Genomic DNA, 27,268 nt, shown 5'->3' with positions numbered 1-27,268 from the left:
TCTGTCTCTCTGTCTCTCTGTCTCTCTGTCTCTCTGTCTCTCTGTCTCTCTGTCTCTCTGTCTCTCTGTCTCTCTGTCTCTCTGTCTCTCTGTCTCTCTCTCGTAGGTTTTTAAATCTAATTTAGAACACTGGGGTCATAAAGTAGTTTATATCTTTATGACCATATTGGACAGACAGTTTGCAAATGATTCATTGGACAGAATTCTGTGGTGTCTAATAGAGTGGACGTGATATATGTATAATTGCTCTTTTATATATCAGTGGTTTTAGATTAACTAAATTCTGCACAAGTGAAATACTTTCAAAAGCAAATGCATATATGGGATGTGAAAGAATGTAAAACCTTTTCAGACTTTTTCAAATTGAGCAAGATGAAACATTTGACTGTCTAATAAGGCAAATAGGCTTGGTTTTAAAGCTCATTTCTTTGAGCAGCTATCCAGATGACTGAATTGGTAGCTAACGGGTTAATTGGGTGTGCACTCCCCAGCTTGCTGAAAGAATAGCGAGCAGTGTTTTGTTGCAAACTGCACTTGACATGGATATTTTGAAGTAGAACATAGATCTGCCAGCTCCTTAAACTGAAAAACATGCCTTCCCTTTTCCAATAATTGTTTCATTGAAAAGCATATCACCATTTAAATATCAGAAAAGAAATGCTGGAAATACTCAGCACTGGCAGCATCTGTGGAGAGAGAGAAGCAGAGTTAACGTTTCAGGTCAGTGACCCTTCATCAGTTCTGAAGAATTTCCAGCATTTCTTGTTTTTATTTCAGATTTCCAGCATCTGCAGTATTTTGCTTTTATTTAAATGTCAGAACCTTCTTCTTGCAGCAACTTTTAAACAAAAAAACCTTAAGAATATTATGATGCAACTTTAAACCACAGTTCACTCTCCTGACTTTGTCATAAAGTAGAAGGATGGATATGGATAGGGAGAAGGGAATGCTCTCCATAGAAGGAAGATCCGCAGATCCAGCCTCTCTGAAGTTGCTCGTGTATTCTGGTGGTCTAGGCAAGGGCCTGGGAGTAGGTAGGCTGCTTCTTGCTTCAGTTCAGTGAATGATGCAGCTGGGACCTAGAAAATAGGAACAAAAGTTAATAGCATGAATAGCTTTTTCTGAGCATGAAAGTGGGACTCAGATTTAGAATTCACTCTTATAGCCAGGCCTGTGTTAAATGCTAAATAATCATGCTGCTCAGGTACTATGGGGTTATACAAACATGGACAAAAGAGTTGGTAACTGTGCTGTGTCTTGAAAAAAATTTCAGTCTCTACGGTTTTCACCAAAAACAAATTTTACTCTCCTAAATGTAAAACTGCCTTTTAATTAAAATAAGATGACATTTTAGCATAAAGGACTATATGTGAATTATCTCACCATTAATTCCTGTGATTTTTTTTTTATATACGTTTAGTGTGGGTCTGCAGAGTACATGGCACCAGAAGTTGTGGAGGCATTTAACGAAGAGGCTACAATATATGATAAGCGTTGTGACCTCTGGAGCTTGGGTGTTATATTGTACATCATGCTCAGCGGATATCCGCCCTTTGTAGGAAACTGTGGTACTGACTGTGGTTGGGACCGAGGGGAGGCCTGTCTTTCCTGCCAGGTGAGTGACCTACTTTTTTTTTTTTAATGGGTTTTTCCAGATTCTGGCAATTTATTATCAGCTCAGTTTCAATTCCTGAAACTTCACCTATGCTAAAAGTGCAAGGCACTTCTCAGAAGAAGTGCTGTATCTCTAATCTAATCTAATCTAAAGAATTGATCAGTGACCGTAGGTAGTTCTTCGAATGAGAGTAAATGGATTGAGAATGGTCATTCTGACGAATAGTAAATACCAACATCCCATCTGGAATTGGATGATCACAGTGCTGATCTGGAGCTCTGTCAGCTGCCTTAAGTACAATATGGCTGTTGGGTGTGCTTGTGTGTGTCCTGAGGTTAATGGGTAATGATTTTGTGCTACTTTTATAGGATGAGGGAGGACCAAGGCATAATATATTTTCAACCCATATTATTTCTGCCTTGAAGGCAATCCTGCTCGTACCTCTGTGCTGTAACAAAACAACCTACATTTTATGTAGGGTCTTGAATTCTGTCCATGGCACTTCAGAGGCTTGTAGAGGGAGGAAGATGGAATATTGGGAGGGATAAGAGCCTGGAGGTAACAAAAGCATAAATGTACATTTCAGTGGTAGATGGGCTGAGGTAGAATTGGAAGTGGTAGATGTTATGGAGTGAGAAATCGATGGCCTTTGTAATGAAGAGTGAGAACAGAAACTTGCCTCCGGGTTTAATTGGACTTTGAGGCTGCAAACTGTCTGGTTAAGACCAAGACAGTGTCTGGAGAGGTTGAGTCAATGACAAGGCAGCGGAGTCTATGGTGGGGCTGAAGATGTTAGCTGTAGAAATTTGACGCTCCTATAGGCTGGATATCTGACAGAACAACGACATTGGATGAAGGTAGAGGTGAATATCTTCCAGTTGACTGTTCTCTGCATATGAGCCTATACTGTGAATGTTGGTACAGTATTTAACTATGGAGGCATCACTGCTGGGCCCAGTCATATCCTTACCTGACTTCCGCATGTAGGACCATCCTTCCTAACTTGGCATCTGAGGCCAATTTTAATGAGACCGTTTGTGTCCTGTCTGAGATCAGTACCTCAGCACAAATCCAGGCATCAAAAAGAAGTGGCTATTTTCCATTCTGCCTGTACTCTGTAGACTTGGTGTTTGGGTTGGTCATGTATTTTACAGCTTCATTAGGCTCAGCATGTCTATTTTTTGTGTTTGTTGCTTGAATAGATGTTCCCCATCCATAGTCATGACCTACATATCCAGGAGCTGTAGGCATAGTAAAGCTGGAGCAACTGCTCTGGAAACCACATACTGATGCATAACAGGGCAAGTAACTGAGACCAGAGCCAGTGTTACATAATTGCTTTCTGAATTGATTTCACAAAATTCATGTTGCTAATAATATCTGGCTTAAAAGTGAAATCCTACACCATTCGAAATGTAGAGAAGCTGATGTTGTTTTCGTTTTCAACTCGTGTTCACCAGCCAGAGCTATGTGTCAGGTAAACATTCAGCTGGAATGTAAGACTGCCATGTTTTGATTTTTTTAAAAAAGTTCCACAAACTTACAACTAGAAACTCTGCAGCACAAGAGTGACAATATGCCACTTTCATTATTCACTTGAATCTAGATACGATTGCTCAATGTGTTTTATGCTAGCAGATTTGATCAGATTGACCGAGATCTCTGTTAATTGTGAAAAGTGACCGTTGCCATATCTAACACTGAGTGTCTGACACCAGTGTGTCAGACAATGAGTGGAAGGGGGCGGGACTTAAGGACTTTAAGCATTTACTCAGCAAACAGCATAACACAGTCTATTTACAAAGGGTCCCTACAAACTGCAACAAACAGAATTCCCTAACTTCTGATAAAAGCAGGGTGATTTCTCCAGTAAAATGCAGCGAGTGCAAGATAGTACAAATTATGTGCATAAAATCAATCTGTCACGTGCAGCCTCCAGGTCTGATTTGCTCCTCTTTATTCTGGTTGGGAACAGTGCTTTTGCTATATGCAGCTGTCTTGAATGCACCAGAGATGCGAGAGTTAACTGAACTAAGCTGGCGCTGAGGATTGTCTAGGATTTCACAACTAGGGAACGTGACCGTTTGCCAATCTTGTGCTGCAGAGTTCTTTTACATAACTGGAAGTAGATGCTGAAGAACATACATAATTTTCATCTACTTGAAACTCACAACTTTGCCCACTTTCAAGATGAGCTTTTCCTTTCAAGTTTATCAGCAGTAGCTGGTTGGCCCCATCTAAACTTGCAGTGGAAATGGCATTGCAGGGTTAGTGCCCTTGCATCACTTGAGAATTCTAAACCATGGCATTATAATAGTCTGGGGAGGGAAATTGACAGTGCAGCACTGAATTTAAATGGATTTTGCAAGTAATTTTCTTTTTTATGTTGTCTGAAGGGACTTAGTCACCAATATCTCAGGGGCACTCTGTAAATCGTTATTAAGAGGGAAAATTAATGTTGAAAGAATTTCTAGTGATTTGTGTGCCTTTTTTTAAGGTTGTGTCAGAAAAGCTTTAAGATTCAGGGATCAGGAAGCAGTGCATTGTTGGATAGATTAATCACAAACTGACTGAATAGCTGAACCTATTTAAGAAATTTAACACTTGGCATTTAACAATGGACCAACCTGGGGCGGCGTGCTTGCCTGTCAGAAATGGATCTATGTGGGTTTAAAGTTTATGAATTGCAGTAAAGTTAATTTCCTTTCTATCTTAAAAAGCTTCTTTCATTAGAACAGAGGAAATTACAGATGTGATTGAGGCCTTGAAGCATGATGGGAGGGACAGTAAATAGAAACGGACATTTCCAGTAATTGAAGGATTTAGAACAGAGGGGCGTAAATGCACGATTAAATGCAAGAGATTTGGGACAGAGAGCAGGGGTTAGAGTGTTGGGAGGCTGTGGAATGTACTGCTGCAGTGATTGAAGCAGAGACCATGTCAATGCTATCAAAATAGGATAGGTAGTTGAAAACAAAGGGAATAACAGCACATGGAATTCAGTCAGTTACATGAAATTCTGACTATTGATCACGTGGCAAATAAACACCAATATGGACTGGTTGGGCTGAATTACTACTTTCGGTGTTCGAATTCAACGTATAAACTGTAACATTGATTTAATAATTAAACAGACACTGATCTTGCATTTTTAAAGAATTTTGATAACTTCTATTTACAGAATAACCTATTCGAGAGTATTCAAGAAGGAAAGTACGAGTTCCCGGACAAGGACTGGGCTCACATCTCTTTTGGCGCAAAGGATCTCATCACTAAGCTCTTAGTCAGAGATGCCAAGAAGAGGCTGAGTGCAGCACAAGTGCTGGAGCACCCATGGGTGCAGGGGGTATGTTTAATTACACGTTAAGATGCGTAAACACCCAAACTTTTTGTTCAAGTGCTGTATTTTGCAACTGCACCTTTTCCTGAAATACTGTACTTATATTAATTGTTCTATCCTTTTGCTTTTAGCATGCGCCAGAGAATACCCTTCCAACACCACGCCTTCTCCAGAGGTACGTCTACAAACCTAGTCTTGAGCTTGAGTATTTAAATGCATTAAGGCGTTTTAAATGAGACATTTGAGGGAGAATTTTATGGTTGCTAACGCCAATAAAGATGCAAAGGGCTGGGCTTGAACCTAGTTCTAGCAACACGGCAAAAAAGATTTGCTACTTGTTCAGGAGTCATTTCAAAAGAAATGAAACTCTACCCTAAATGCTTTGTAGTACTGCAAAATGCCAATAATCTGTGCCAATATTGTTCAAAGTTATGTTTCAAAACTTCAATTAAATCATTCTGTTGAATCTGTATTTAGTCCAATTATTCCAAAATGTAACCTGAGCTTTCCCATTGTGATATATGTTCATGGACTGTTCCATAATTCCTTTGTTTAGTGAAGGGGCCGCAGCTTGTAAAACTGAAACTACTGAAACAAAGGATTGTGAATGGATTAACAAACTGTGAGGCATTCAGAACTTGAAACCTGTGATTTGTGTTGTGCTTTGGTTGAGGCTGTGTTGACTCTTTGTTCTGTCCTGACCCTCAGGAACAGCAGTGCCAAAGATCTCACATTCTTTGCAGCTGAAGCAATCGCAGTAAACAGGCAGCTGACTCAGCATGAAGAAAATCAGGACGAGGAGAATCAGCCAATCCTCATCAAAGCTACCTCATGTTCCATGCGACTGTCTCCACCCTCAGAATCTAAATTGGCCAAACGGAGACAGAAGACGAGTGCAATCAAAGCAGCCAATCCGCAGCTGTTGCCACCCTTAGTCCTGGTTGACAATTGTGCGTGACATCATTTCTTCCCTCAAGCACATAGCAACTAAACCCAGAGCCTTCTGTTGGCTGGTTTCCAAGTCTGACAATGTTACAATACTGCTTCACACAAGAAAAGAACTGTTTACAGCATTTGAAACCTGCATGGGATAAGTATGCAAATCTGAGATACTAAGAGTCAGACGACTGAGAAACAGGGCAAGGATTTAAACAAAGACTTTTAGTCTCTTCACCAAAGGAATGTTTTTAAGAGCAGGTTTTAAACTTATTTGTACTGTGATCACCTTCATGACAATTTTAATTTAGTTTTAGCTGCTTTTATACTGGTATCAGTTTGGGCCACTGGTTCTGAGGTGCAGCAACTCGATATAAACCTGCCAGATTTTTTTTTCCCCAATAAGTTCTTCCTAGACACTGGCAATAGTGCATTCGGCAGGCTTACATGGGAGTTGCCATTGGCTGCAGATGACCTGCATTTCAGAAACTAGTGGCTAAACACCCCACTTTAAAGGTAGCAATTTATTTTGCTTTTTTTTCCAGATACCTATAGCCTTGCTCCTAGTCTCCAGTTTAAAAAAAAATCAGGGCTACTTTTGCATACCGGATTTTTGAGAAGACTGAGAGATTTTGTATATTCAGTTTTTTTTTTTAAAAAACAAGCTCTAGTTGTTCACCTATTTTCCTCTGGTATCAATGTGACTCTTTTTTAAAAAAAATCTCACCCACTCTGACCAGCATGTCTTAGCAAAAAAATGTTTCCTTTTAATTTCTGCCAAGTTCATAAATGTAAGTATATTATGCATTTATTTTGAGTCTTTGGGAATCTGTAGCAGACTTCATTAGTTCAGGAAAGATGACCATGTGATTGGTCGGGGTGAAGAAAATGAATTTGACTGAGAAAAAGGCATTCCAGATACAAAAATGAGTAGTCTTTCTCTAAGATTGTGTGAAATCTTCCAAAAGTTTTCTTTGAAAAAAGTGTTTACGTCTCTGTTGTTTTTAAAATGTGTATGGATGGAGTCTGAAAGTGCCACGTTCTGATTTTGAAGCTTTGAAAAGTGGGTGCTATCCATGTTTATGTAATATAGGCAGGTTTGGCCTATCCTTTTGTGTTAATGTGGTGGTTATGTTCAAAGCCATTGAATGTATATGTTAAGCTTTTCACTGTATTGCAGAAGTAGAGTGCACAAAACCAATGTGGACAGTTGAAACCCATTTTAAAATGTACAATGAAATGTGAGTGTATGCTGCATTTCTGTATGGGGGAGAGGGGGTGACAACACCACCTTTCTGTATGCTCTACTGCTCTGTATCAGTAGGGTTGGGCGATCACTAACTATTGCAGGGATATCTGTGCTTGACTTTAAGAAATGCTGTCCCTTTTGTGGGCTGTGTTAAACTGAACTTGCATAAATGGACCCTGAATTAGGAACAGGGCTACTAGTTCTGCCACAGAGGAATGTACAGCTGGAATGTAACAATCCACTGCCATCTTTCATGGAACATTTTTGTATTAATTCTTATTGCTGCACAATGTACTTGGAACTTAAATAGTTCAAAGGTCTGTGATACGGGTAGGATCTGGTAGCTTTTTAAAGTGGCTCCTACAGAGGCTGAGGTAAAAATCTCTTTCCCATACAGGCCAGGAAAATCTGTTTTTCTCAGTCTCTGCTAAATTGGTTCCTTTTGACCAGCCCAGCAAGTTGCAGTTGGTTAGTGGCATCTGAGGATTTCCTGCCCCTGATCAGTATACAACTAGAAAATGTGTGGGCCCTTGTTGAGGACAGGAATTGACTTGGCAGTGACGTCTTGCCATATAGCATTCGCTGTCGCAGTTCATGCGTGATTGAGGAGCACTTATGTGAGGTGCAAAAGACAACTTGGTGGTGGAAATGTAACTGATCAAGGGTGTCAGTGCCTGTGGTGTGGGGGCACGGTGGGATGAAATCTAAATTATTTCCTTTAGTATAAAAAGGTTTTGAATATAACTGCTGGTACTTTAAAATGTAACAGGTGCCGTAGAAACAAAGCATTTTCTTGAGGGTGAATGTCCTTTTCTAACTACTTGCTGTTAAGATCTGATTTTGCCCTTTAAAGTGGGTTGAGTATTGAAATCCCCTTTTGGTTGTAACTTTGGCTGATGTAGTTCTAAGTTTGCCTTTCTCTAAGTTTACATGATATCTATGCAAAACTATTGCATCGGAGGCAACTTTGTTGAAATAAATGGCTTTAGACCTGCCTCCAGCATTGGCTTGGAGTTCACACCTGGCAAAAGTACAGCTAGCAGTGAATAATTACACTTGTGGGATCCATTTGGATATGAAAATGTTCTAAGGTGAATCTCAAAAACCTTCAAATAACATGATGTTGCTCTGAAGGAGGAAGATTGTTTTGTTGGGTGAATTGGTGTAATTTATACAGAGGTTAAACCTCACCCATTGGAAATCTGTGGACTTTTATTAAAAAAAAAAAATTATGTATCCATTTAATGCAAGTTCACTTGGTTGCATTGCCCAATCCAACTCTACTTTCTGAAACAGTATTATCAGCAACTGTACGGTACTTCATAATGGAAGGTAGTACAAGAAGCCAATTTAAATTGTCAAGTACATTGCTATTAAGTTTGCTGAATAAGACGTATGTTCTTGTTGTCTTATACTAAGACTACTTGAATTTTGTATGCATTGCATCATCTCATTCGAATGCTACCTTGTGCTGGACAGCAGCACAGCTTGGTTTAGTTAAGCATAGGCCATAATCGAGCACTGTTGGTATATTAGCTAGCTCCTAAGGGGCATGAAGCGAAAGCACTTTACACACCAGGTGACTGATGAGGCTCACTCTAAATCTTCTTACTGTTGTTGCCAGGATTTTTGTATTGTTTTATAAAAATTTTAATAAATGCTTTGAACTTAATGCATTTGTGTGGTTTTTAACAACATGTAAATCAACATTTGGGAGGGGGAGTAAAACTTTATTCCACTCAAATGTAACTCTTGACCAGTTTATGTATAGGGGCTGTGGTGGCATCCATGGGGTAACCTGTGTTTGGATGTCCCAGTGACTAAATGGTGGGAGATGGGTGGTGCAAAGACAAAAAAAAATTCAATTATATCACAGCTTCACAACCTCAGGGTGCCTTTAAAGAAGGGCTTTGAATGTAGGAAACGTGGCTGTTAATTTGTGCACAGCAAGTTCCCACAAGCCCCAGTGAAATGAATGACCAGGTCATTTTTAGATGTTGGTTGAGGGATAAGTGTGGCCAGGACATAGAGTAAACTTCACTACTCTTCCAAGAAGTGGCTTGGGGCTTTTACATCAACCAGAGAGGGCAGTTCAAGCTTGAGTGTAAGGTCTTTTCCAAAAGACAGCACCTCCAATAGTGCAACACTCACTCAGTACTGCAGAGGTGTCAGCCTGGATTGTGTGCTCAGGTTTGTGGTGTGTGAATTAAACTCACAACCTTCTAACTCCAAGGCAAGAATGCTACCACGGAACCTTGGTTTAACACCTGGAAATAAACAATAGATTTGATTGGTTATATATGCAAGCATGCTTCATCTCAGCATCTTGTATCTGCAAAGCCAGTCACGAACTGATGTAATGCTTACAACATCTAAGAACTTTGTGCATAACTCAACAGAGTAGACTAGAGCCTGAAAGTGAACACCATGGCCCTGTCTAGCACAGGGAACTAATAAAAATGATTCCCACATTCTTGCATGTTGGGCACATGTAGTTTATGCAAAATTAGTTTGGAGCGAATTCCAAAACTGACTTACAGGTATGAGTGCATTTTGATGACAGGGTCCTGACTGTTTTGCATAAATTATTGATGATGGATATCTATTTGGGTAAATGATGCATTTGGCTTGTAGTTCTTGTGTCACTTTTTTTTACACTTGGCAATACTTAAGCGAGATTAGTGGTAGTGAGAAAGATTCTGAACTGTTATCGTGTCCAACTTCCCCAGAACTCCCATGTTTGAATCCCTCCAGTGGGGTTTCCATCCCTGTCACAGTATTGAAATAGCTCTTCTCAAAGTCACAAATGACATCCTATGTGACAGTGACAAAATTAAACTATCTCTCCTTGTCCCCTCGACCTGTCTGCAGCCATTGACACAGTTTGACCACACAATCCTCCTCAAAGGCCTCCCCATTGTTGTTCAGCTGGGTGGGACTGCTCTCGCCTTGTCTCTTGTATTTCAAGCCCCTCCCCATCTGTAGTTTTAAGCTTGTGTTTCTCTGTAGCAGCACGGAGAACCATCTGGACTCTGACACATGTAGACCCAAGTGGGGGGTCTCTCTCTTTGTTAAACTCAAAAACCAGTCCGATTTGGTTCTTGGACCATAGTAAGCAAGTAATCAAATAGCAACTAAATTGGCCAGTACATCCACTTTCAGAAAAAATTAAACTTGTGGTCAGACAAGGAGAGGGAAGCCCTTCGACTCTTCACTTGATTGTAACAATATGATGTATTTGGTCTGTAGTTCTTGTGTAGCGTATATCTTTTACAATGTTGGCAACTTTAATGAGACTAGTGGTAGTGAGAAATATTTTTGAATTGTTTTCTCCATCCCTTTCCTGAAAGTGGTCATTTATACAGGGATATGGGTCTGAGTAGTGGAAGCTTATTAGTAAGTAGCTTGCTCAAGTGGCATTGCTTCACACAGGAGTCCAGATGGTCTGAGTTGGTAAATCATATGTTTTGGGAATGTAGCCAAGCTCAATCCTATGCTTAACCATTCAGGGGTATACTTTCAACATTACTGTATTACTGAATAGTGATTAGGAGCAGGAATTTTGGATGATATTCCCTTTCTTAAACCAGTAAGTTGGTAATGTCACTCACTCATTCTGTGCCTTAATGGCATCACAATACTAGAATACTGAACAATTGCCAGAGCTACTGACTCATTGCTGGAGGAACACTGTTGCAGTCACTGACTGTGATCCGTAGATTGTCAGAAACATGAAAATAGCTGCAGTTTAACCTCATGGATATTGCAATCCTTTGGTACAGGAGTGAATCGCAAAGGAAGCCTCTTTCAAATATCTCCATGTATTGCCTTGGCTCCATTCATCCAGTAGCCCTGTGCCATCACTGATGTATCATTACCTTTAAGAGTGATGTCCCTTTCAGATCTTAGTATGCTAATGAGCTAAGTGCCAGGATATAGTCATGTGACTTGAAGCCAGAGTCACTCTGCAACTGTAACACTGAGTAAGGTTCTGTAAATAATTAGCTCTACTGTATAATCTAGTTGGAATAAACCTGTTAGAGATGTTCAACCAACTGGACTCCACACAGCTCTCATTTTATTTATTTTATTTTATTAATTCATGGGATGTGGGCGTCGCTGGCCAGACCAGCATTTATTGCCCATCCCTAATTGCCCTTGAGAAGGTAGTGGTGAGTTGCTTTCTTTAACTGCTGCAGTCCATGTGGGGTAGGTACACCCACAGTGCTGTTAGGAAAGGAGTTCCAGGATTTTGACCCAGCAACAGTGAAGGAACAGCGATTATAGTTCCAAGTCAGGGTGGTGTGTGACTTGGAGGGGAACTTGCAGATGGTGTTCCCATGTCCTTCTAGTTGGTAGAGGTCACGGGTTTGGAAGGTGCTGTCTAAGGAGCCTTGGTACATTGCTGCAGTGCATCATGTAGATGGTACACTCTGCTGCTACAGTGTCAGTGGTGGAGGGAGTGAATGGCACCCCATCTACAAACAATCAAGCGGGCTGCTTTGTCCTGGATGGTGTCAAGCTTTGGGAGTGTTGTTGGAGCTGCACCCATCCAGGCATGTGGAGAGTATTCCATCAGACTCCTGACTTGTGCCTTGTAGATGGTGGACAGGCTTTGGGAGTCAGGAGGTGAGTTACTCGCCTCAGGATTGGATTCCTAGCCTCTGACCTGCTCTTGTAGCCACGGTATTTATATAGCTTTTCCAGTTCAGTTTCTGGTCAAAGGTAGCCGCTAGGATGTTGATAGTGGGGGATTCAGCGATGGTATTGCCATTGAATATCAAGGGGAGATGGTTAGATTCTCTCTCTTGTTAGAGATGGTAATTGTCTGGCACTTGTGTAGCATGAATGTTACTTGCCACTTATCGGCCCAAGCCTGGATATTGTCCAGGTCTTGCTGCATTTCTACACGGACTGCTTCAGTATCTGAGGAGTCACAAATGGTGCTGAACATTGTGCAATCATCAGCAAACATCCCCACTTCTGGCCTTATGATGGAAAGACGTTCATTGATGAAGCAGCTGAAGATGGTTGGGCCTAGGACACTACCCTGAGGAACTCCTGCAGTGATGGCCTGGAGCTCAGATGATTGACCTCCAACAACCACAACCATCTTCCTTTGCGCTAGGTATGACTCCAGCCAGCGGAGGGTTTTCCCCCGATTCCCATTGACCTCAGTTTTGCTAGGGCTCCTTGATGCCATACTCTGTCAAATGCTGCCTTGATGTTGAGGGCAGTCACTCTCACCTTTTTGAGTTCAATTCTTTTGTCCATGTTTGAACCAACTCTGTGATGAGGTCAGGAGCTGAGTGGTCCTGGCGGAACCCAAACTGAGCGTCACTGAGCAGGTTATTGCTAAGCAAGTGCCGCTTGATGGCACTGTTAATGACACCTTCCATCACTTTACTGATTGAGAGTAGGCTGATGGGGCAGTAATTGGCTGGGTTGGACTTGTCCTGCTTTTTGTGTACAGGACATACCTGGGCAATTTTCCACATTCCACCTATCCTTCGTGGAAAAGTTTCTACGGAAAAACACCTTTGACCACCAATCCATCAGGCAGTGGTCTGCACGGAATGTCCTCAAGGCCCTACAGGAAAAGGAGATGGTGGATCCGGTCGGATGGTTCCCTGAGCAGACTGCCAAAGTTATTTGGCAGAATACCTCATCGCCAGAGCTTTCAAACAAGCACCAGGAAATAGCTTGGCTGGTGGTAAGAGCCCTCCCTGTCAGATCCTCCTGCACACCCGGAGTCTCTCACTCTCTGCATAATGCCCTCGAGGGGGCTGTGGTGGGGAAGAGACGTTTGCCCACCTCTTTCTGGAATGTGTCTTTGCAAAGCAGGTGTGGAAAGAGATGCAGTGGTTTTTGTCAAGGTTCATCCCAAGCAGCTCTGTAACACAGGTGTCTGTGCTCTACGGGCTGTTCCCAGGGACGCACACCAAGATAAACATCAACTGCTGCTGGAGGACCATCAATTCGTTGAAAGACTCCCTTTGGTCTGGCTGAAACTTGCTGGTCTTCCAGCGCAAAGAGTTGTCCATGACTGAGTGTTGCAGACTGGCACATTCTAAGGTCCAGGACTACGTGCTGAGGGACGCACTAAAGCTTGGGGCAGCCGCGGCAAATGTTCAACTGGGGAAAGAACACAGTGTAAGGTCCCCCCCACCAAAGTGAACTGAGGGGCTGGATCCATGGGAAACCCCTCAACTGTATCCAGAAAATATTTGCTGTAAAATGAAATGAAAGGGTTGTGAGGCAACTCACTCCTGTATCGAAGGAAACTGATCTCTTTTGCATTCTTGGTATTGTTTGACTTTGTGCTTTTTGGAACTGTTTTGTAATGTATTTTTTACGAATGAAGTATATTTTGGAAATTTAAAAAAATTTCCACAGGGTAGATGCCAGTGTTGTAGCTGTACTGGAACAGCTTGGCTCGGGGCGCGGCAAGTTCTGGAGCACAGGTCTTCAGTACTATTGCTGGAATATTGTCAGGGCCCATAGCCTTTGTAGTATCCAGTGCCTTCAGTCGTTTCTTGATATCATGCGGAGTGAATTGAATTGGCTGAAGTCTGGCATCTGTGATGCTGGGGACTTCGGGAGGAGGCCGAGATGGATCATCAACTCGGCACTTCTGGCTGAAGATTGTTGCAAATGCTTCAGCCTTATCTTTCGCACTGATGTTCTGGACTCCCCATCATTTGGGATGGGGATATTTGTGGAGCCACCTCCTCCAGTTAGTTGTTTAATTATCCACCACCATTCTCGGCTGGATGTGGCAGGACTGCAGAGCTTAGCTCTATCGCATGTTGCTTACGCAGTTTGGCACGCAGATAGTCCTGTGTTGTAGCTTCACCAGGTTGACACCTCATTTTGAGGTATGCCTGGTGCTGCTCCTGGCATGCCCTCCTGCACTCTTCATTGAACCAGGGTTGGTCTCCTGGCTTGATGGTAATGGTAGAGTGGGGGATATGCTGGGCCATGAGGTCACAGATTGTGGTTGAGTACAATTCTGCTGCTGCTGCTGGATGGCCCACAGCGTCTCATGGATGCCCTGTTTTGCATTGCTAGATCTGTTCGAAATCTATCCTATTTAGCACGGTGGTTCTGCCACACAACACGAAGGAGGGAATCCTCAATGTGAAGGCGGGACTTCGTCTCCACAACGACTGTGCGTTGCCACTCCTACCAATACTGTCATGGACAGATGCATCTGCGGCAGGCAGATTGGTGAGGACATGTTTTCCCCTCTTGTTGGTTCTCTCACCACCTGCTGCAGACGCAGTCTAGCAGCTATGTCCTTTAGGACTCTGCCAGCTTGGTCAGTAGTGGTGCTACCAAGCCACTCCTGGTGATGGACATTCAAGTCCCCCACCCAGAGTACATTCTGTGCCCTTGCCACCCTCGGTGCTTCCTCCAAGTGCTGTTCAACATGGAGGAGTACTGACTCATCAGCTGAAGGAGGGCGATATGTGGTAATCGGCAGGAGGTTTCCTTGTCCATGTTTGACCTGATGCCATGAGACTTCATAGGGTCCAGAGTCGATGTTGAAGATTCCCAGGGCAACCCCCTCCCTACTGTATACCACTGTGCGCTGCCACCTCTGCTGGGTCTCTCCTGCCGGTGGGACAGGACATACCTGGGGATGGTGATGGCAGTGTCTGGGACATTGTCTGTCAGGTACGATTCCGTGAGTATGACTATGTCAGGCTGTTGCTTGACTAGTCTGTGGGACAGCTCTCCCAACTTTTGCACAAGTCCCCAGATGTTAGTAAGGAGGACTTTGCAGGGTCGACAGGGCTGGGTTTGCCATTGTCGTTTCCGGTGCCTAGGTCGATGCCGGGTGGTCCGTCCGATTTCATTCCTTTTTATTGGCTTTGTAGCGGTTAGATACAACTGAGTGGCTTGCTAGGCCATTCCAGAGGGCATGTAAGAGTTAACCACATTGCTGTGGGTCTGGAGTCACATGTAGGCCAGACCAGGTAAGGACAGCAGATTTCCTTCCCTAAAGGACATTAGTGAACCAGATGGGTTTTTACAACAATCGACAATGGTTTCGTGGCCATCATTAGACTAGCTTTTTAATTTATTAATTGAATTCAAATTCCACCCATTCTGCTGTGGTGGGATTTGAACCCATGTCCCCAGAGCAATACCCTGGGTCTCTGGATTACTAGTCCAGTGACAATACCACTACGCCACCACCTCCCCTTTATGTTGCATCAGACCATATAAAGAAATCATTACAATCACCAGAGCTGAAGTCAGCATAGGAACGTAACTGAAAGAGGCAGCCAGCAAATAAATGGGAAGTTTCCAATGGGAAAGTTGTAGGACCACAATTAAAGATTTAGCACTTAAGAATGTACACTTGCTAAAGAAATTGCAGCTGAATGCACAAGAATACATAAGGATCTATAATCTCCTTTCATAACTTGAGTAATTTGTATTGTGAAATCTATTCCCATATTCCCTCTGGTTAGCATGTAGTCTCGCTAGATGGCACTCTTAATGCTTTTAATGGAAATTGCTTATTGGAGTATCTAAAGGTCAACAGTTCATCTGAATTACAAAGTCTTAGAACCAGCAGGAGCTAATTAGCGGATCATTTCATGATTCATAATCATCCTCCATTACAATTGATGATTACAAATCAATAATCCTAAGGGTGTTAAACCATAACATTTGATGATGCAGCTGCTTATTCAGCAGTTTCGAGGCCTTGCTAAATTAGAAAGAAACTCAATTGAAATATATTACTTCATGCATGTGTAAACAAATGAAAATGATTCAATTGACGTGGAAACATCACTTGTACTTATTACTCATTAAATATAACTCGATTCTTCTACTTTACAAAGAAAGACTTTCTGAATGCTTTTTTTTTGAAGACAACGTTCCTTTAAAATCTTGTTTTTGGTAACTATTGTATGGTGATAAATGTTACTGGAATTAGCAGGATTTTTATACAACCTGTATGTTCTCATTTTAATCAATATGAAAATATGAATATATCTACAAAAACACCTACATTGAGATGTTCAATAATCTGTAATCTTAATCTTCAGAGCCCAGGCCAGTTCATGCAGAATAAAGCTTACATATTGTAATAAGACTCAAAGTAATTTTTAACCAGGACTGTTATGTAGCATTTGCAGAATTAACATTGTTAATTTTAACAACTACAGTTTCATTAGATTCCATAAGCAAGCAATCATAAATTGCATCCCATTTTTCTGAACACAAAATGGCTTCATTTTATTGAGTCATCATGGAATGTGAACCTTGTGGTAAACCAATGTATAGCTCCCTCTGGTGTTTCACAGTAATAGGTTCTGTGTTGTTTGAATGCAGCTGGACAATACCGATGAAAACATATTTTGCTTAAAAATTTAAATAGCATGTAGCTTCAAAGCATTTGAGATTTTAGTTTGTGAATTTTTGCTGGTGTGCCCAATAATTTGATCTAATAATAGTGATGCAAATCACGAACTCTGTTCATGTAATTTCAAAACGAGCACATTTTTCACTTGTGATGTAATCCACTTTGCAAACGGCAGTTTAAAATATCTTGGATTCTGTACAGAGTGTTGCAAAGCACTTCCTGACAATTCTGCGATTATTCATGAAATCTAATTTAGCTAAAATGCAATTATTTAGAGATACAGCACTGAAACAGGCCCTTTGGCCCACCGAGTCTGTGCCGACCAACAACCACCCATTTATACTAATCCTACATTAACCCCATATTCTCTACCACATCCCCACCATTCTCCTACCACCTACCTACACTCGGGGCAATTTACAATGGCCAATTTACCTATCAACCTGCAAGTCTTTGGCTGTGGGAGGAAACCAGAGCACCCGGCGGAAACCCATGCAGACACAAGGAGAACTTGCAAACTCCGCACAGGCAGTACCCAGAACTGAACCTGGGTCGCTGGAGCTATGAGGCTGCGGTGCTAACCACTACGCCACTGTAACTATCCCAGATCAGCCAGATCCAGAGGTAGTGTAAAAATGGACATCCCTCAAATCTCATGTTTGGTTAAAACATTGTCATCTATTAAATCATTTCAACAATAGTAAATCCTCAAGATTAGCTTATGTGCGATAATCGCTCATTTCATTTCGATTTCTTTTCACTAATTTCTGAGACAAGACAATGAGTGTCATCAGGCTATTTGACCATGGTGTGCATCACAGCAAGCTCAATTCGATCTTCATCCTGCATCGCAAACATATGCTTTCCAGGCAGGGGCACTGAACACTTTGTGGGAACACGGACCCAGGTTGATTTTTCTTACTAGTTCAGGGACAATAAGTTTAAACTATGTACCCCAACTGGCTGAGATCAGCTCATTCAAGAATCAAACCAAGGATCTTCTAGGTTTGTATGGCTTAGTTACACGCTGGCCTGGGGTTTTCTTCGTGGGTGCAACCTGGAAGTTAGGTCCAAAAATGTGTCCAATGTCACGTCCATTTTGCTGATGCCAAGTTGCACTCAAGTATCCTCCCAATCTCATTAGGATACACTTGAACTTAAAAGGGGCAAAAATCAGCAGAAACAATTGGGGCCAAGGAAACTGCTAAACCCACATCATATATTTCTTTGAGAATGGAAATTAAAGATTCAACTCATTTAACTACCATTCATGCCCATCAGGCACAGCATGTTTAGGAACCTGCGATTGGGGAACCTTTTCAATTTTTAATATGACTTATGGCATAAATAACTATTCATAAAATTGGAAGCAGGCTAGGTGAAGGTACAATTTTTTGAAAGGCTCAAGCATTGCAATAAGACGCCAGAAGATGATTTTCTTTCCTGCTGCGTCTGAAAATCGCATTGCAATGTGGAGAGCCTCCAAGCAAGGATATTTGAGATTTCGGAGTGTGGCCAGTTTTGTGGGTAGAGATTTGTTCATGCGGAGGGTTTGATGGATGGCGATAGAAGAATGAGGAGACAAAGAACAAAGAAAATTACAGCACAGGAACAGGCCCTTTGGCCCTCCAAGCCTGCGCCGATCCAGATCCTCTATCTAAACATGTCGCCTATTTTCTAAGGGTCTGTATCTCTTTACTTCCTGCCCATTCATGTATCTGTCTAGATACATCTTAAAAGACGCTATCGTGCCCGCATATACCACCTCCGCTGGCAACGCGTTCCAGGCACCCACCACCCTCTGCGTAAAGAACTTTCCACGCATATCCCCCCTAAACTTTTCCCCTTTCACTTTGAACTCGTGTCCCCTAGTAATTGAATCCCCCACTCTGGGAAAAAGCTTCTTGCTATTCACCCTGTCTATTCCTCTCATGATTTTGTACACCTCAATCAGGTCCCCCCTCAACCTCCGTCTTTCTAATGAAAATAATCCTAATCTACTCAACCTCTCTTCATAGCTAGCACCCTCCATACCAGGCAACATCCTGGTGAACCGCCTCTGCACCCTCTCCAAAGCATCCACATCCTTTTGGTAATGTGGCGACCAGAACTGCACGCAGTATGCCAAATGTGGCCGTACCAAAGTCCTATACAACTGTAACATGACCTGCCAACTCTTGTACTCAATACCCCGTCCGATGAAGGAAAGCATGCCTTATGCCTTCTTGACCACTCTATTGACCTGCGTTGCCACCTTCAGGGAACAATGGACCTGAACACCCAAATCTCTCTGTGCATCAATTTTCCCCAGGACTTTTTCATTTACTGTATAGTTCATTCTTGAATTGGATCTTCCAAAATGCATCACCTCGCATTTGCCCTGATTGAACTCCATCTGCCATTTCTCTGCCCAACTCTCCAATCTATCTATATTCTGCTGTATTCTCTGACAGTCCCCTTCACTATCTGCTACTCCACCAATCTTAGTGTCGTCTGCAAACTTGCTAATCAGACCACCTATACTTTCCTCCAAATCATTTATGTATATCACAAACAACAGTGGTCCCAGCACAAATCCCTGTGGAACACCACTGGTCACACGTCCCCATTTTGAGAAACTCCCTTCCACTGCTACTCTCTGTCTCCTGTTGCCCAGCCAGTTCTTTATCCATCTAGCGAGTACACCTTGGACCCCACGCGCCTTCACTTTCTCCATCAGCCTACCATGGGGAACCTTATCAAACGCCTTACTGAAGTCCATGCATATGACATCTACAGCCCTTCCCTCATCAATCAACTTTGTCACTTCCTCAAAGAATTCTATTAAGTTGGTAAGACATGACCTTCCCTGCACAAAACCATGTTGCCTATCACTGATAAGCCCATTTTCTTCCAAATGGGAATAGATCCTATCCCTCAGTATCTTCTCCATTTCCCTACCAGTCGTGGGCATATTGTACTTACCGTTTACACCCAAGATTCTATCATCTTTTAAACCATGTAATTGGTATCTGCTCAGATAATGTGTGTCTGTGTGCAAATGTGGACGAAATTCCAGGTCACTGTCAATTACTGAGGCATCAAGGAAGTTTCATGTTTGTTCTAAATAGAAATCTTTTGAGTAGTAGTTTGCTGAGATACCCAGGAACTGATAGAATGTGGATTTTCTCTATGATGGTTTTACCTTATAAGGAGGAAATCACTCCCACATTGTGGAAGAGAAAAATTTATCTCAGTCTTAGGATAAATTCATACAGTTTTAAGACACAGAAGAAGTTCACTTACCCCATCATACCTGTACTAGTTCAATGCCCCTTTCCCTGCCCTTTCCACATAACCCTTTACATTTTTCTTTTCCATATATTAATCTATTCGGCTTTTAAAATATATTATGGCCTTTGGCTGGAATTTTACAGCCCCCAAACGAGTGGGCTGGTGGCGGGGGAGGGGCGTAAAATTGAGTGGGTGGTGGGGGGGGGCGTTTTCACCCCCGCTGCAATTTTACATGGGGCGGCAGTGGTGGTAAATGGTCCACCCACCACAGGCCAATCAAGACCCTTAACTGGCCAATTAACTGGCATGTAAGTGCCTCCTCCCGCTCCCACGGATATTTTACCCTCGGTGGCCGGATGGCAAAAGCCTCAGGAACCTGCCTGGTAAAACCAGGCGGCCTTCTTGCGGGTTGTGGACAGCTCTTCTGATTGGGCACCCTGTGCCTCACGGACGGCTGCCCCTGAAGTTCCAACTGCCCCAAATGCTCCCCCTGCCCCCCTAACTGACTCGCCCTTGCCTCGCCGGGGACTGGCCGATTGTCCCCAGCGAGGCCCTGAAACTTACCTGTCTTCCGGGGCCGCCCTTCGCCTTGCTGCCAATGGCTGGGTGTAGTCCCAGCAGTGGGCACCGCTCCCAATGGCGCAGCTGGGACTAAGAGCTGCCAGCCCACTGATTGACCAGCAACTCTATTAGGCGGGACTTACTGCATCAAGGAGGCAGAAGTCCCGTCCAAGACCAATTAAGGGCCTGGGGAGCGAAAAATCCCGTCCTGGATCCCCAGGCCCAGCGGAGGCGGGCTCGCCACTGACTTTTCAGCCAGTTGGCAGGACCTCCTGCCCAATGAAAAATTCCGGCCTCTGTTTCTGAATAAACATTTCATGTCTTAACAACTCTAATCTCTCCCTTTTTCTCCTTTAGTGATGATTCTAAATTTATGCCCTCTAAATCACTGGCTCACTGATCAGAGGAATTAATTTTTCCTTACTTATCAACATCTTGGATGATTTTGAACACCTCTATCAGTTTTCTTAAGCTATTCTGTTTTAATAAATAAGTCCCAGTTGTTCTCATTCTCTTTAAAGTTGAAGCTTTGTACCCTCATCATAATAAATCTCTCTGTATCGTCATGGCCTAGACATCCTTTCTAAAGTGGGGCACTAAAAGTGCAAAAGTATGGCTGTTTCACCAGTGGCAGAGAAAAAGCAGTTGCAACTGTGGCACTCACATGTACTCCTGTTCTCCAAGAATAGTCTGCAAACCTCATGAGATTTAGCATCATCTGATTTAAATAATGTAACTGGACTCCCAGTTCCTGGAAACCACACTTTCATTCACTTCATTTTTTTTATGATTGCAGTGTGTAATAGTTTTTATTCCCAGTACAAGAAAATAAGCCTTCATTTACTTGCTTATAATGGTTAGTGTCTTTGAAGAAATCACCACCACCCTTCTCATTGACAATTAGGGATGGGCAATAAATGCTGGCCTGGCCAGCGATGCCCACATCCCATGAAATGAATAAAAAAAACGCCAGAAAAAGTTAGGGCTGCTGCATTCAGGCACAAGTGAATTTTTAACTGAGTGATAAGTCTTAATTACTGCCAAGCAGCCTCTCTGGCACCCGGAAGTAACTTTTACAGGTGTGGAAGGCCATTTCTTAGAATTTAATAATTGTTGGTGATTTTTTAAAAATTAAAATAACGTTTTAATTTTTCTTTCCGTCTCTTTTATCTCTCTCTCTCTTAATCCCATCTTTCCCTCTCTTTATTTCACTTTCTGTACATGATTTTGCAATGAATACAATATTTTAATTTCTACTTCCTAGTTTAGATTGCATATCTTCGTGAGGATTCTTCAGTATGATTGGTTGAAGAGCCATACTGTACTTGCCCTGTTCACATACACCAGCAATCCCCTTTAGTGGGTGTGGTGCAGATCAGGTGTTCAATACCAGCAAGTTACTGCTCAAAAGCCTGTGGGTAGCTGTAAATGTAGTGAACAGCAAATGCTGGTTGCAAGTTCTCCCTGTGTCTGCGTGGGTTTTCTCCGGGTGCTTCAGTTTCCTCCCACAAGCCAAAAAGACTTGCAGGTTGGTAGGTAAATTGGCCATTATAAATTGCCCCTAGTATAGGTAGGTGGTAGGGAAATATAGGGACTGGTGGGGATGGGGTAGCAATATGGGATTAGTGTAGGATTAGTATAAATAGGTGGTTGATGGTCAGCACAGACTCGGTGGGCCAAAGGGCCTGTTTCAGTGCTGTATCTTTAAACTTAAAACTAAACTAAACTAAACTAAAATCCAGGCCAATGACATATCTGTTTGGAACTGATCTACCACCGATGCCCATATTTATTACCTATTCCTGGTGTCATTTCCACAGCTATCTCTTTAAAAATTAGCACTTGAGAATCTTAGGATACAGTCATACTATCAGTCTCACATCAATATGAAACATTTTCAGGTGTCCATAGACCTAAGTGGCAGCATAAGTTTTTTTTATACGTTCATAGAAGGTGAGTGTCGCTGGCAAGGAACAAATTAAAAAAAGTGAGGAAGCAGGTAGCCATCTGACCCTTTAACATCCAGAACCCAAGACAGATAAAATCTTCTCTTGGAGCTAGAATGGAATTATAAGCTCTTCCCTCGCAGCAGGTTTGGAGACAGGGAGAGCATTAAATCGGATGGGATGGTGACTGGGAGGGTGGCTGGGTCCACCCTCCCATCTCCACCAAAATTTAGTCTGGGGCAAAAGGCCTGTTGTCAAGAAAACATGCTATACCAAATTAGGATTTTCAATTCATTGGTTGGAAACCTACATTAAACTTTTAAAAAGGAGCTGGGATCCTGCAGTTAACTTTTAGAAAACTGTCAGCCAAGATGGCCACCACAATTTACATTGAAATACCTCACATTCCAGGACATTGAATTGGAGACACATATCTAACGAGGTTCCATCCAGGACAATGCCTCATGAATTTGGAATCAACTAACAGCTTCACTTCTAATAGAAAAACATTCAAAGCCATCTTGGAACATTAACAGTGCAGTCATACTTCCAGGGGGTGAACGTTGAAACAATGAGACCCAAGCGAGATTGAAAATACCTAGATTTGAATCTAATTAAATTGCAAATGAGGACACGGGCCAATCATGTGACCACCTCCCCATCTGTGGAAAAGCTAGCAGTTTTTTGCAAAAGGACAAAGCTCCTGAAACTTTGAAGCAGGCCAGATTCGCGTGCGAACCAAACAAAGCTCCAGTGGGTGTGTGGGTGTCTCTCTCGCTCTCTCCACATAACATCGAAAGTTTGAAATCTGTCTGCAACTCTGGAACATCCAAGTTTACCATTGGTACAGACAGAGACCCCAGGGAAGAAAGCCAATTACAACTCTGTCTCCAAGAAAAACCTGAACCAGGTGGGCCAGCCAGAAAGTGCACTTCTACCAGCCAGAGACTTCAAGATCACAACTTTAGCTGGAAGACAATGGAATTACCAGACCTCACAGACTGTATATTATTTTTTCTTGTTCTGGACTCTAATACAAACCAAACCAAAAGACTTGCAGGTTGGTAGGTAAATTGGCCATTATAAATTGCCCCTAGTATAGGTAGGTGGTAGGGAAATATAGGGACAGGTGGGGATGTGGTAGGAATATGGGATTAGTGTAGGATTAGTATAAATGGGTGGTTGATGGTCGGCACAGACTCGGTGGGCCGAAGGGCCTGTTTCAGTGCTGTATCTCCAAACTAAAACTAAACTAAACTTATCACTCTGTACTCTATCTGTGTATGTGATTCTAATGTGCGTGTGAAAGTGAAAGTGTAGCGTAGTTTTATTACTTTATCTTGATTGGGTTTAGTTTTTTAAGTACAATAAACTCACCTCGTTCTTGTTTAAACTCAAGAAAACCTGTTCGATTGGTTCTTTTACGATCACAACAGAGGTAAAAGGTAAAACACTCACTGAAGTGGTAAGCACATCCACTGTTTTAAAAGGAATAAACCCTGTTGGTCAAACAAGGAGAAGGACAAGAGGGGTGTCTTGTGACTCCTCCTCACCGGATCGTAACACTGTGAACATCTTTCCCTCCCCACTGCCAATTCAGGCTCTTAACTGGGTATTTAACCCTCAATTAAGGGTTTCTTCCCGCCACAGCAGCAATTATCTGTGTAGTGGATGGCCCTGTTGCCGCACGGGAAGCATGGCATGCAAAACCGTGCAGGCTGCTTCCCAGCTCCGGGGTTGGGGGTGGGGGGAGCAGGGGTCCCTCGTTCAAACAATAAGAGCCTTTGAAAGAGGGACCTGGCATCGGGAAGAGCGGGGTTACTGAGGGCCACACCCGCCCTTGCTCTTGACACCTCTCCCTCCCTGCCCCACGACCCCCACCCTGAGAGACCCCCTCTTGCCCTGACCTACCTTAAGGCTAATTCCAGCGCCGTCCCTCGGTGTTTGGCCTCCTCGGTGGCGCTGCAGCTGCCAGCCTCTGATTGGCCGGCAGCTCTGCAAAGCCGGGACTTCTGGCGACGGGGTCCTAAATCCTGTGGAAGGCCCGGCCTATCTAGTTAAGTGCCTGATTGGCAAAAAATTTGGCAGGCCTTCCGTTGAAGAGACGACGTGGGGATCTCAGCATCAGTTTCCTTTGATGTCGAAATGCCTGCCACCTGCATAAAATTCCACCCAGAGTGTCACTCTGCTTTCAGTTTACAGTATAACTCCAGTCTGGTTTGAAGCTGCATTTTAATTGTACCCCTGCCATTGTTGGGTTACAAAGTGAAATGGAGCACCTTTGTTCCAACTTTTAGCATTGTTAGCAATGAACTAATCAAAGTTAATGTGCATGTCACAATGCAGGCACAGAGTCGATAAAACTATTTACATAAAGGAAATTGGGACCAAATCCAAATGTTTGAACCTTGGTGAATGTTCCTTCACTAAACCATGTTCAGTGGCTGAATGTATGCAGCCTGAATGTTTCAATTCTAATTAAGTTGAAGGGGAAACATTTGTGGTCAATAACAGGGAAAAGGTTCTACATTTCAGTTCTGAAACATCCTTTCCATCCATCTCTCCTAAACTCCTTTTTATTCACTAGCATCAGGAAGCCCACTGTAGACTTCAGCAAGTTGTATCGATTGGGAAACATCATCAGAGGCTCTTCGATCCATGTTTATATTTGCATATAAGGAGAAATAATTGAAAGCTGTTCTGTTGCTGTTCTGGTGGTTGTGATGTGGTACCAGTTATAGATCCTGGTTCATTTCATATTGGTTTCCAAGAGTATAATTTATCAGATATTTTTTCTTTTGTTCTTAACAAGATAGGGACAAGGATAAGTTCTTCATCCACCAGCTATTCTCCTTTAGATCAAAGCAAATGACAAGCAAAGATAATTCTCATCTTCACCCTGCTTTGGCATCCTGTTAAACTGGAGTCTACCTATTTCTATTGTTAGGCGACCCCACCACCTCCACCCCCCCACCCACCACCCCCCCCCCACCCCCGCCTCCTGCCAAGACTGAGGCACACATGATTTCGCCACCTGAACATTAAAACTTAAAATTGCAGGCCCTAGGCTGGAAGGACATGTGCATAGCATCAGACAGTATTGAAACAAAGGAACCAGTCCCCTCCCCAATACACAGAAGAGACCTGGTCAAACCAGTCGGTCACGTTACCACCTGCTGGCCAACTAGGGGAGTTTTAAACTGGAAAAATAGAATTTTAAGTCAGAACGCCGTCTGCTCCTGGAATTGAAGCAAGAATTACCTCCTCTCCTGTCTGCCCTCATCTCGCTGTCACCATTGAAGACACGTAAATTCAGAGACAGAAAAGTCTCCTACGTGAACAAGGTTTAAGGAGAATACTGGGCCCCAACGAAAGGCAAGGCCATATCTTCAATCAAGGACTACAGCAAACACATTAACAAGATAATGCCTCAAACTGTTCCACTTTATCTTTTCCTCTTCTCTTTTCTGTCCCTATCTGCATGTGTATATCTCGTGTGCATGCGAGCGTGGGCATATCGTGTATCCGTAGGTGTGAACCATATTAGAGTTTAAGTAAGTGAACAAGAATTCACAAAGGGGGAGCTCAAAGCACAGTGTATTTAAAATTAAACCCTGTTACAATAGGACCAGGTGAAGATAGTAACAGACTCCTAGACACCTTTCTCACCTGGTCGTATCACTATTTTAACATTTAAAATTTGAATTTCAGAAGCTTACCACCTATTCCAACAGTTAATTATATTTTTACAAACCAATTATGTATCCATCATTGCCTATTCCCTATGTCCTTCTATTTTGACCCTTTAAACCATCCCACTAGCTCACATTCTGTTTCATCAGTTTGATTTCTCTAAACCAGATATCTATCGCAGAATCCCATGACGTAATAATTAATTTCCCCACTCATTCATTCGAGGACTTCAATTAAAAGGTTGCCACCTTCTCTATAGAACTCTGTGGCTGAATCTGGATTATTGTTGAATGTTATTGTCATTAATGTCATGGTGGCTCCTCATCAGAGCCCTTTCCTATCCTGAGTGGCGTGAAACAGGGCTGTGTTCTCGCACCCACACTTTTTGGGATTTTCTTCTCCCTGCTGCTTTCACATGCGTTCAAGTCCTCTGAAGAAGGAATTTTCCTCCACACAAGATCAGGCGGCAGGTTGTTCAACCTTGCCCGTCTAAGAGCGAAGTCCAAAGTACGGAAAGTCCTCATCAGGGAACTCCTCTTTGCTGACGATGCTGCTTTAACATCTCACACTGAACAGTGCCTGCAGAGTCTCATCGACAGGTTTGCGGCTGCCTGCAATGAATTTGGCCTAACCATCAGCCTCAAGAAAACGAACATCATGGGGCAGGACGTCAGAAATGCTCCATCCATCAATATTGGCGACCACGCTCTGGAAGTGGTTCAAGAGTTCACCTACCTAGGCTCAACTATCACCAGTAACCTGTCTCTAGATGCAGAAATCAACAAACGCATGGGAAAGGCTTCCACTGCTATGTCCAGACTGGCCAAGAGAGTGTGGGAAAATGGCGCACTGACACGGAACACAAAAGTCCGAGTGTATCAGGCCTGTGTCCTCAGTACCTTGCTCTATGGCAGCGAGGCCTGGACAACGTATGCCAACCAAGAGCGACGTCACAATTCATTCCATCTTCGCTGCCTCCGGAGAATCCTTGGCATCAGGTGGCAGGACCGTATCTCCAGCACAGAAGTCCTCGAGGCGGCCAACATCCCCAGCTTGTACACACTACTGAGTCAGCGGCGCTTGAGATGGCTTGGCCATGTGAGCCGCATGGAAGATGGCAGGATCCCCAAAGACACATTGTACAGCGAGCTCGCCACTGGTATCAGACCCACCGGCCGTCCACGTCTCCGCTTTAAAGACGTCTGCAAACGCGACATGAAATCCTGTGACATTGTTCACAAGTCGTGGGAGTCAGTTGCCAGCGTTCGCC

The 27,268-nt window shown here is 43.0% G+C and overlaps 1 protein-coding gene across 1 annotated transcript in view; it reads left to right on the top strand.

Annotated features, from left to right (window-relative positions):
• Positions 1 to 8,812, top strand: part of mknk2b (MAPK interacting serine/threonine kinase 2b) — a 28,516-nt gene extending 19,704 nt beyond the window's left edge. Inside the window, exons 11-14 of the mRNA XM_068016373.1 lie at positions 1,421 to 1,615; positions 4,797 to 4,961; positions 5,087 to 5,130; positions 5,664 to 8,812. Coding sequence (XP_067872474.1) covers positions 1,421 to 1,615; positions 4,797 to 4,961; positions 5,087 to 5,130; positions 5,664 to 5,913 — 654 coding nt within the window. The 3' untranslated portion in view covers positions 5,914 to 8,812. The remainder of the gene's footprint in view (positions 1 to 1,420; positions 1,616 to 4,796; positions 4,962 to 5,086; positions 5,131 to 5,663) is intronic.
• Positions 8,813 to 27,268: the final 18,456 nt, after the last annotated feature.

Source organism: Heterodontus francisci, chromosome 36 (genome assembly GCF_036365525.1).
Source record: "Heterodontus francisci isolate sHetFra1 chromosome 36, sHetFra1.hap1, whole genome shotgun sequence".
NCBI lineage: Eukaryota > Metazoa > Chordata > Chondrichthyes > Heterodontiformes > Heterodontidae > Heterodontus > Heterodontus francisci.
The sequence above is the reverse complement of the archived record's forward strand: the minus strand, read 5'-3'. Positions and strand labels throughout refer to the sequence as shown.